The 11,960-nt window shown below is 39.3% G+C and overlaps 1 protein-coding gene across 2 annotated transcripts in view; it reads right to left on the reverse strand.

Annotated features, from left to right (window-relative positions):
• The window catches only part of TNPO3 (transportin 3), an 82,448-nt gene that overhangs the window by 42,531 nt on the left and 27,957 nt on the right, over positions 1-11,960 (reverse strand). For both annotated transcript variants that reach the window (XM_007469700.1, XM_007469701.1), the window contains exons 3-4: positions 11,095-11,168; positions 9,124-9,280 (exon numbers count right to left, since the gene is read on the reverse strand). In XM_007469700.1, the coding sequence (XP_007469762.1) occupies positions 9,124-9,280; positions 11,095-11,168 (231 nt within the window). The remainder of the gene's footprint in view (positions 1-9,123; positions 9,281-11,094; positions 11,169-11,960) is intronic.

Raw genomic sequence — 11,960 nt, forward strand, 5'->3', positions numbered from 1 at the left:
AGAAACAATTATCAGTATATTTCTTAGATCCAACTTCTGCATTAATGTAATCTTATCAACAGAATTGTCTTTAAAGTAATACTCATCATCTCAGCCATGAAAAAGAATGAAATTCGTCATGTGGAACAACCATGGATGGACCTGGAGAGGGTATTATGCTTAGTGAAATAGGAAAGAAAAATACTGTATGTTATCACTTGTATGTGGAGTCTAAAGAATGAAACAAACAAATGAATATAACAAAACAAACAGACTCATAGATACAGAGAACAAAGTAGTGGTTACCAGTGGGGAGAGGGGAAGAGGAGAGGGGGGAAGATAGGGGTAGGGGATTAAGAGGTACAAACTACTATGTATAAAATAAATATGCAATAAGCATATATCATACAGCACAGGGAATACAGCCAATATTTTACAATAACTTTAAATGGAGTATAATCTATAAAAATTCTGAATCACTATGTTGTACTCTTGAAACTAATATTGTAAATCAATTATATCTCAATAAAAATTAATAAAATAAATAACACGTCTATACACTCGATTTTATAGAGTAGAAATAAGCTAGTTGTACTATTGTATACTGCTTCATGAAAAGCTGGTATTTCAGCTTCAGCACTGGAATACTCTAGCAAATATACCATCCACAGAAAGTGATATTACTATAAATATGATAGTTTATAAAAGACAAAATGAAAAGTCAGACTAAAACTCACCATTGTTTCTCTTTGTAAACTGTTTTTGTGATGTATACTTTTTCCAAAGTAAGGTGTAATGCAACTTTTTCTGGATAAAGAATGTTTAAAAATAGGGACTTCCCTGGTGGCGGAGTGGTTGAGAATCCGCCTGCCAATGCAGGGCACATGGGTTTGATCCCTGGTCCAGGAAGATCCCATATGCCACGGAGCAACTAAGCCCATGTGCCACAACTGCTGAGCCTGCAAGGCAGGCTCTTAAACTGAGCCTGCACTCTAGAGCCTGCGAGCCACAACTACTAAGCCCGTGTGCCACAACTACTGAAGCCCCTGCGCCTAGAGCCTGTGCTCTGCAACAAGAGAAGCCACCGCAATGAGAAACCCACGCACCTCAACGAAGAGTAGCCCCCTCTCGCTGCAACTAGAGAAAGCCTGTGCACAGCAATGAAGACCCAACACAGCCATAAATAAATATTTTTTTTTAAAAAAAGAATGTTTAAAAATAACTTTTGCAGGCAATGGATTAGAAATATCATAACTGCCATGGCATTTAGAATGCATGGGGGGGGTGGTAGTGGTATGTAATCCCATCATAATGATCTAAATGCTGACAATTATACTTCCAAGTAGCCATGTTCCCCCTATGTTTGCAGTATCAGGCAATAATAATTACATACTTATTAATTAGTGTGAATTACACTGAACTGAAATGAATGAAGAAAAAAGAAAAGATTCAAGTAAGTGCATGGCAACCACATACCCACAACCACACCAACAAACACACACACCTAAATCTTTGAAGCTCCTGCTATAAACTCATGACACAATTGCTTGGCCTTTATGCTTCATGAATTACATTTCAATTTTAATAAGGTGTGATGTTTACAAATGGAAGGACTTGATTATACATTCTAACTACTGACTCAAACTTAAGACAGAATTTTGGAAAAACCCTACATCTAAAACTAGCTGCTCTGAAGAGAAGAAATTCTATTAATTAAATCGAACACTCACCACAAAGCTTCAGAACTAAGAGATGCCTTCAGTTTCTCTTTGAGAACTGTATTACTAAAGACTCTTGTCTGTTACTAAAGTTAAGACCTCAAAAGCTAAAAGATAAATACCAGAAGAGCTCACCAGTAAAAATATAGCAGAGGTAAATAATAACAGATCTTGAATTAACGGAATGGAGAATAAGTGGAGAAAAATATTGGAGGCCAGGCTCAGTTTAAGAGCAAGAATAATAATATTTTTAAAAATTATAAAGTTCAATACAATGTTTAGGAATAAGTCCATTCGAATAGACCACAAAAGTATAATACTGACAAGAAAATAAGATAGAATAAAACCATTAAAGAGAATGTGGGGGAACTGAATGAAAAGGTTCTAAGAAGCTTTTAGTATCTATTACAGCCAAATACCTATTTTTCTTGGTAACTGTGGACTAATTTCATGCTCTAGGTTCTATAACATGACAAGCTACATGACAGAATTATAGACCTTATTAAGTACCACAAGGATATATTTTTCAGATTTCATGATGATAAATCAAGCTAACACCTGTTGCCAGTTGTGATAAAGTGCTAAGTCAAGTCCAAGTGGCTAACCGCACTTGCCCATCATGGCAGTAATGATGATTGTAAGAACTACAGTGGCCACTGAATTTTTTTTAGTTCATTTGAGTGCTTACAAAAAATGACAAGCTTGGGTCGGTTAACCCAACTCAAGTCACAGTCTGAGAACTAGACAGCTTCCACAGCAGCTCCAAATAAAGCCCTTATTTTTTGTAGCTGCAGAGCTAATACTGCTGGAACTCATATACAAAATTTAATTGTGTGGCTTGCTGAATTGCAAACAACAGTCGAATTTGTAAGTCTCACCAAGTTTCTCACGTGAAAGTTCTGAAATTGACTGGTAAAGAATGGACTTCTGATGCATGGAATGGAGACATCTGGTTGGACCCTAATGAAACTGATAATCCTGAAACCCCAAGTCACTCTTGAGTCTACCTTACCAATAAAAGTGGCCTGCCTTCCAGTGTCTGAGATTAGCCTTCCTCAGCTTGAAAGCCCTGTAATAACCCCATCTGAGACAGATGCTTTGAAAGAGGATGCCCAATCTCTTCAATACCTACCACAACCAACCCCTGTACCACTCATAACTAGGGTCAAATCTCAGGAGGTTCTAGGGGAACAGGTACATGCAGGAGGAAATAACTTATACAACAAGAGAACTGTAAAACTTTGCTTATATGTGTCTGAAGAAAGCTGGGAAACATGCAGGAGTGTATTCTAAAGGTGTTAGACCAAGGAAGGCTGGAATATAACACTAGACTGAGCCAAACTCATTGATACGAGTGTACTTCCTTGAGATTCTAGATTTAATGAGTATATGGAGCCTCTGGGAAGTACCAATAGTTATATCGTAGTGCAAATACCTAGGATTTTGGAACAAATCTATGCTCTCTTCTGCAGGTAACTATTTTCCTTTTGAGAAGCAGCTTCTGATTTGCTACTGGGCCTTGGTAGGCCTATCCATAGGACACCAATCTCATCAACACCTGAGATTCCCATGATGAACTAAGTATTGTCTGAACTACCTAGCCATAAGGTTGGGCATGCATAGCAGCAATCTGTCATCAAATGGAAATGATATAAGGAGACTGAGTACGGGAAGGTTTGGAAGCTACAAAAACGTTGCATGAGTAGGTGGCTCAGACTGCTTTGACACCATTTCTTCTTGCATTGATTCATCCCCTTCAATCCATGCCTGTGGCCTCCTGGGGTGTTCCTTACAAACCAGATAACTGAAGAAGAAAAAATTCAAGCCTGGATTACAGATGGCTCTGCATAATATGCTGGTACCACCTGAAGGTAGACAGCTGCAGCATTACAGGCCCACTCAGTGGCTTTAGTGAAGGCCAGTGCTGAAGGAAAACCCTCCTAGTGAGCATATCTTCAGGCAATACACATGGCTGTCCACCATGTCTGGAGTGAGAGATGACCAGAAATATGGATCTCCACTTACTCATGGACATTTGTCAATCATTTGGATGGATGATCAGGGATTTGGTAGAAACAGGATTGGAAGATTGGGGACAAGGAAGTCTGAGGAAGACATATATGAATGATATATTTTTTGAATTTTTGAATTTATTTTTTTATACAGCAGGTTTTTATTAGTTATCCATTTTATACATACTATTGTACACGTCAATCCCAATCTCCCAATTCATCCCACCACCACCACCACCACCTGTCACTTTCCCCGCTTGGTGTCCATATGTTTGTTTTCTACATCCGTGTCTCTATTTCTGCCCTGCAAACCGGTTCATCTGTACCATTCTTCTAGGTTCCACATATATGCGTTATGAATGCTATTTAAACGGGCACAGCCTGTGACGATATATCTGTCCTATGTGAATACCCACCAAAGGGCATCCACTATAAAGGAATCTCCCAATGATAGATGGACCAAATTACAAGCTATGATGTCAGCCTTCTTCCCTAGCCACCCAGTGCTTGCTCGATGGGCTCATAAACAAAGGAGCCATAGTAGCAGGGATAGAGGCTAAACATGGAGTTAACATGGATTTCCACCTACCAAGGCTTAACTGGTAAACACTACTGATGAGTGTCAAACCTATCAACAGCAGAGACCAACACTGAGTCCCCAGTGGCACCATTCCCCATGGGGACCACGTTCATTGATTATACTGGACTCCCATCATGGAGGAAGCAGAGATTTGTCCAGAGGATTAGACCCATATTCTGGATATAGAGTTGTCTTCTCTGCTTGTAATGTTTCTGTCAGCACTATCGTTCATGGACTCACAGAATACCACATGCAACCATCATGGTATCATAGCTAATCAAGAAACTCATATCAGAGTAAAGGAAGTACAGCAACTTTGAACTCTACTGGTTTGGAGATCTTGGTCCCAAAGAAGGAATACTTCTATCAAGAAACACAAAAATAATTCCAGTGAATTGGAACATAAGACTACCACCTGGACAATTTGGGCTTCTTATGCCACTGAACCAACAGGAACTTTACAGGCCAGAGTGACAGATCCCAATTACCAAGGAAAAACTGTGTTGCTTCTATATAATCAACGCAAGGAGCTCTAGGTCTGTAACCCAGAGGATTTTCTAGGGAGCCTCTTAGTACTTCCATGCCCAAAAAGTTAATGGAAAACTACAGAAGCAACAATCCACAAAGGCAGGATGACTGAGGGCTCAGACTCTTGGGGAATGAGGCTTGGGTCACTTCACAGAGTAAAGAACCCCAAGCAGCTGAGCTTCTGGCTAGGGCAGGTGTCTTAGTCCATTTAGGCTGCTATTAACAGAATAACACAGAATAGGTGGCCTATAAACAATAGAAATCTTTCTCACAGCTCTGAAGACTGGAAGACCAAGATCAAGGAACCAGTGCCTGGTGAGGACCTGCTTCTTGGTTCACAAACAACTGTCTTTTTACTGTGTCTTCACATGGCATAAAGGAGAAGGGAGTTCTCTGGGGCCTCTTTTATATGGGCACTAATCCCATTCATGACAGCTCCACTGTCATGACCTAATCACCTCTCAAAGGCCACATTTTCAATACTATCACCTTGGGGATTTGTTTTCAAAATATGAATTTCCTGGGGCAGGGGGTTGGACACACAAATATTCAGCCTATAGCAGCAGAGAAAAAATAAAATGAGTTGTGGAAGAAGAAAGCCATCGATACCAATTATAGCCTTGTTAATCAATATATACGTGAGGGCCGTAGTAGCTCTGCATATTTCCTATTTGCTTGTTACACCACTGTACTGGAGTTTAAATGTATGTAAAAGAGTACATATGGAGGGCTTCCCTGGTGGCGCAGTGGTTAAGAATCCGCCTCCCAGTGCAGGCGGACACAGGTTTGAGCTCTGGTCTGGGAAGATCCCATGTGCCGTGGAGCAACTAAGCCTGTGCACCACAACTACTGAGCCCGCGTGCCACAACTACTGAAGCTCGTGCTCCTAGAGCCCGTGCTCCACGACAAGAGAAGCCACTGCAATGAGAGGCCCACACACCACAACGAAGAGTAGCCCCCACTCGCTGCAACTAAAGAAAGCCCGCGTGCAGCATCGAAGACCCAATGCAGCTAAAAGCAAATAAATTAATAATAAATTTAAAAAAAAAGAATGTGCAGCTTCTTCAGCCCCAGACTCCTAGCTCCTCTGGTGCTAGCTCTTGCAGTGCACTGACCAGCAGTTTCTCCAGCAGCGCCCTCCCTCACCCCCAACAGTTTTATAGCAAAGTGCTTCTGGCTCCTAAGAAATGTGCAACTTCTTCTCCAGCACCAGATTCAGTGCACTTAAATTCTCCAGTGCCTACAGTACACAGTAGCCAGCAGCTTCCCCTGGCACTCCCAAGCCCAGGTGATTTTGTGGCAGAATGCCTCTGGTGAGACACCTTCCCTAACAACTTTCTTGGGCTTCCTGGAAAGCAGATTTCCAGCAAGCTTGAGAGGAAAGATTTTCAGCAGCATGCAGCACCACAATGACTTCTTTACCATAGCTATACCATCACCAACAGGGTCTGGATCTCAGTCCTGGGAGGGGGGTGAACTCTTCCTTCCTTGGAAACTCTATCTCAGCCTTGGCGTTAATGACTGCACCTTGTATCTGTTTTATTTCTATTTTCTTTAGAGCTCTCTTTACCTCTTACTAGACAAGCCCTCATTACTATAGATGCTTGTTATAGTTAAACATTCTTTATATTAAAAAGCCCCAACAGGGCTTCCCTGGTGGCGCAGTGGTTGAGAGTCCGCCTGCCGATGCAGGGGACTCGGGTTCGTGCCCCGGTCTGGGAAGATCCCACATGCTGCGGAGCGGCTGGGCCCGTGAACCATGGCTGCTGAGCCTGCGCGTCCGGAGCCTGTGCTCCATAACGGGAGAGACCACAACAGTGAGAGGCCCGCGTACCGCAAAAAAAAAAAAAAGAAAAAAAAAGAAGAAATAACTTTGATTCTTCCATGTAATTTCCCAGTTTCTTGGAGAATATCTTTTTTTTTTTTTTCTGAGAACAAGTTCAAAAAAAAAAAAAAAGCCCCAACAAATTACTAAGTGGTTTCTCTCTCCTGACTGGACCCAAACTGATACTAAAAGGAACTAAGGATTCTAGATCTGGGGCATGAAAGTAACTAGATGAATACTAGTCATCTTTTTCTGTTAGGAAGTAAAGAAGTGCTCCAGTAGCCAAAGTTACAACATTTAAAGCATCACAAGAATAACTTAAGTGGACACCCTGAATCAATGAAAATCCACGGGTCCATAATACAGCATAAAGAGAAAGCCAGGGAAAAAAGTAACATTTAAGGCATCTTTAAAACAAAACCCTTATACTGAAAACAGGAAATTTAAAAGTTAAGATTCATCCTGCCTTTCTAGTGGGTACTCAGAAGAATGCTAATGTATATGTAGAAGGAAAGACAGAGTTAGCAAAACATTATTTTGCAAACCATAATGAAATTATTAAGACAAGGATTATAAACTAGAATTTAACATTCGTACAAACTGCATTATATTACAAGCGGGGAAACAAACGTTATAAATGGAAGAATCAGACTATCATCACCCTAATCCAGTCAATCCTAGCATCACTAACAGAAGGTCAACCAAAAAGTATAACTTGTGATAAACTGCAACATGAAGTATCTAACACGATGTTTAACCTTTTAAAATTAATCCATCAAGCCCTTCCGTCTTTCTTATCAGGGTTCTGGGAAAGAATTAAGTCCTGCAGAAAATGATCTGCGTGTCTATTTTCTCAGTCATCCTATGGATGGTATACAGGAGAAAATTCATTACAAACAATGGGTGCCTTAGGGCATTTGAGACTTAATTCTCTTGAGGAATTCCTACTGAGTAGGGCTGCTTTAGATATAACTTCCAATTAGAGGAATTACAGAGAATAGAAAAACAAACTAAATGAAACAAAGACAAGGCAACAGAAAATCCAGGAGGTAAGAAGATGCTTTATAAAACTAGTCCAATCTCTTCAACAAATCAGTGTCATTTTGAAAAAGAAGGAGAAGAGGGACTGTGATTAAGTCATAATAATTTGATACAAGGTATGGTTCTAGACTGGATACTGATTTGGAAAAATGCTGTAAACGCTATTTTAGGACCAACTCAGGAAATGTGAATATGGTTTAGGTATTTATTAGATGATATAAAAACTTACTGAAATAGAAAGATGAAGCTGGATGACTGGAAAAGCAGGCTGCAGAAGGGTAGGTAGAGCATATTTTCATTTGGATTTTCAAAATCTGTATATATGTTCACAGAGGATATGTGCTAAAGGATTAATAAAGAGTGTGATCCCACGTGGTTTGAATGTAATTTGCTTATCTGCATTTTCTAATTTTCTATTCCACTATTTCTTTAAAATAAATGGTTAATTGAAAAATACATTTAACTTTAAAAAGCTTCCAATGAATTTATAACACCAAACTGAACACAATTAAACAAAATTTTGTTTTTTCAAATAAAAAGTTCTATGATGCTGAAGTACTGAAACACATTCCTGAAAAATAATCTATTATAAACCACACTGTTGAGAAAATTGAGCTGGACAATAAAGACCTAAAAATGAGATGTGAGCTAGATAATCAATTTAATACCATCTAGTAGTTCAGAAATCAGCAAAATTTTTCTATAAAGGACCAGACAGTAAATATTTTAGGCTTTGCAGACCATATGGCCTCTGTGAAAAGTACTCAATTCTGCCGTTTTAGCCCAAAATTATGGACACAGACAACATGTAACTGAATGGGCATGACTGTGTTCTAATAAAACTTTATTTACAAAAATAGGTGACCAGCCCATGGACCATAAATTTACCCACCCTGGTCTAGGGCATTAAAATTTCCACCTAATCAAAAATTAACTCTTTTTTAAAGGATGGTGTAGTATTAGCTAATCTATAATTGTGATATGGCTCAAAGGTCAAGTAAAGTCCTGTACCACCACCCTATCAAAAAATCTCAATTCATCCCTTAGAGAGGATCCTTTCCTTAAGTAAATTTATACACACTTCCCTTAGCACAGTCCTTGATCAAGAGCCTACAGTCAGTGGCATGAAGAAGCAGAAGAGCAAGGGACATGTAATCAGAAGACCTGAGTTCAAACTCTGAATTAGCAGTAGTGTCACTCTAAAGCCTGTTTCTCATTCATAAAATGGAGAGAACACCACCCTCAAAGCATTACTTAGAAGCTCAAAAAGTACAGCTCCTGAAAGTACTTTTTAACTGTAAAGTATTATATAAATGCCACCGTATTATCATTGTCAAATTTTGCTAAGAAAGCTACTTCACAATAGTGCAATTGAATTACTAAATAACCACCAAGGCTTTTTGGCCCTAGGCAGCAACTCAGTATTTCAAACATACTCACCAATAGAGATACCACTGTACTAGAATAGAAGGCCAAATCTTCTATAATTTCTGTGCGCCGGTTAGCTCCAATTCGTAAGGAACGACTATGTACTTCTTCAGGTAACACTGTAAGGATCTCCAGCAGAAAAGGCAGAGAAGTTACATCATTGCTATATCTAGGAAAGAAAAGAGGAGAGATATAAGTTATTCAGAATGTGCACCACACTCACAATCACAGCCCCACACAATCACATAAGATAACAACAGCCATCAGAACAACCACCACAACAAAAGTAGAATTCTCACTACTGTTAAAGGGGAGAAAAATAGATATACTCTTTTGGAAAGATATCTAGAAATCAAAATTTCAACTTGCATAATAATCTTTGACCCAGAAATTCCACTTCCAGAAATTTATCTGTCAGAAAAATCTCACATACACATGTATATGCACAAGTATTTTTTTATAATAGCAAAAATACTGGAAAAATATAAAGGTCCTCCATAATTAGACAGGATAAGAAAGGTTACAGATATCATACAATGGAACATATACAACCATTATAACAAGTACCTATGTCATAATGTGAGATGTCCACAACATATTAAGCAAAAAAAAGGATATGAAACATATTTTTACATACAACTGAAAAAAATACATGTGTATGCATATTAATATATATGCACTTATTTATTTTAAAAGGCTTAAAGGGGGCTTCCCTGGTGGCGCAGTGGTTGAGAGTCCGCCTGCCGATGCAGGGGACACAGGTTCGTGCCCCGGTCCGGGAAGATCCCACATGCCGCGGAGCGGCTGGGCCCGTGAGCCATGGCCGCTGAGCCTGCACGTCCGGAGCCTGTGCTCCACAACGGGAGAGGTCACAACAGTGAGAGGCCCGCATACCGCAAAAAAAAAAAATAATAAAAAAGTAAAAAAATAAATAAAATAAAATGCTTAAAGGGAAGTCTAGAGGGCTATATAGTCAATCACCAATAGGGGTTACTTATAAAATACAGGAATAGGAAGACGGAAAGGTATTTACTTTTTACTTTGAAAGCTTCCATACTGCTAGAATTTTTTCAAAGAGTATATATTAATATTATTAATAAAATGTTTCTTAAAACAAAAAATAAATTATCCACGTAAAGGTTTTTTTTTTTTTTTGCGGTACGCGGGCCTCTCACTGTCGTGGCCTCTCCCATTGCAGAGCACAGGCTCCGGACGCGCAGGCTCAGCAGCCATGGCTCACGGGCCCAGCCGCTCCGCGGCATGTGGGATCTTCCCGGACCGGGGCACAAACCTGTGTCCCCTGCATCGGCAGGCGGACTCTCAACCACTGCGCCATCAGGGAAGCCCCCACGTAAAGGTTTTAATGACACACTATAGTTGGTGGTAAAAAGGACATCCACTTTGCTCAAAAATAATTTCCTAACCAAATGCCAAAATGTAAGCAAATATCAAGATTATCTTGCCAAGACCATGAGGAAATACTTTACTCAAAGCAGCAAGCTCCATATATCTAAAAATAATACTGTCCCTTTTATAGACATGAAATAAACCCCAATTAGTAAGAATGTATACTCATAACAACTTTCAATTTAATATAATCTTAAACATTCTGACAATGTTTTTATAAAAACCACTGATATGACAGTGGGAGTGATCCACAAGGCAATGAAATATGTTGTAGTTAATTCAAGAAGCGTGTGTGTGCGTGTGTCAACTATGAAGTTCTTTTAAGTCGTTGCAGTTAATTCAAGAAGCATGTGTGTGTGTGTGTGTATGTAAACTATGAAATTCTATTAAGTCCCACATGACATATTTCTGTAGTATTTAAGTTCTAAATGATTTTCTTTTAATCTAACAAAGGTTAATAAATAATTCTACGTTAAGAGTTTGGGGGGAATAGTCCAAATGTCTAGCTATTGCTAACAGATTTCTCTGTGTAGGTTAATGGTAAACGCTAGCATATAGTCAATACAAGTTACTTACTTTTCTACCAATGTTTGTACACATCCCTTCCAGGAAGGCATCTGTAGAGCAAGGTCTGCTATTGCTAAAGCCAGCTGAGTAAAAAGAGATTAAATAAATGAATAGACAGATGAACAGAAATAGAGTTAGCATCAATATTAACTGGAAAGCAAAGAAACTAAATTTCTTCCAAACAATATGACAACTAAAACTGTGACACCACCGTCCTTCTCACCCCCACAGCTACATATCATGTAAATTCTTCTGGGTTAACTACAAATTGCTGGGATTTAAAAGTTAACCTTTAAAAATGAAAATCCAAACCAAAAAAATAACAAAAAGAAGTCAGAAAGAACAGACTACAGATTTTCCTCAGAATATATCAATACTTACTTTTATTTGGCAATACCATAGAACTTCATGGACATATAAATTATACTCTGCCAAAAAGCCAAAGCTACTGACAAAGTCAGCCCTTTGATCCACTCCTCAAGTAATGGATTGCCATTTCCCTTCTCGTCATGTCTTATCTTGAAGGCTTATGCAAAAGCCTACTTCCCCTTCAAGGATACTTCTATGCCAGGCAGAGAACACATGTGAGTATGTACTCACTGAAGCTTCTAGTTTTCCTTTCTAATGTACTTCCCTACCTAAGGTGGAAAGGCCAGATGCTCTAGTTCACCACTTCATTCATGAGACTTTTGCTAGCCAATCAGTCTAGAAAGGATTTTTTTAAAAGACAGGTATGTAGACTTCTGACCCAGGACAGTACTTTACCATCTACAGCGGGGTGGTGGGTGTGTGTGTGTGTGTGTGTGTGTGTGTGTGTGTGTGTGTGTGTGTGTGTGTGTGTGTGTGTGTGTGTGTGTGTGTGTGTGTGTGTGTGT

Source organism: Lipotes vexillifer, unplaced genomic scaffold (genome assembly GCF_000442215.2).
Source record: "Lipotes vexillifer unplaced genomic scaffold, Lipotes_vexillifer_v1.1 scaffold1329, whole genome shotgun sequence".
NCBI lineage: Eukaryota > Metazoa > Chordata > Mammalia > Artiodactyla > Lipotidae > Lipotes > Lipotes vexillifer.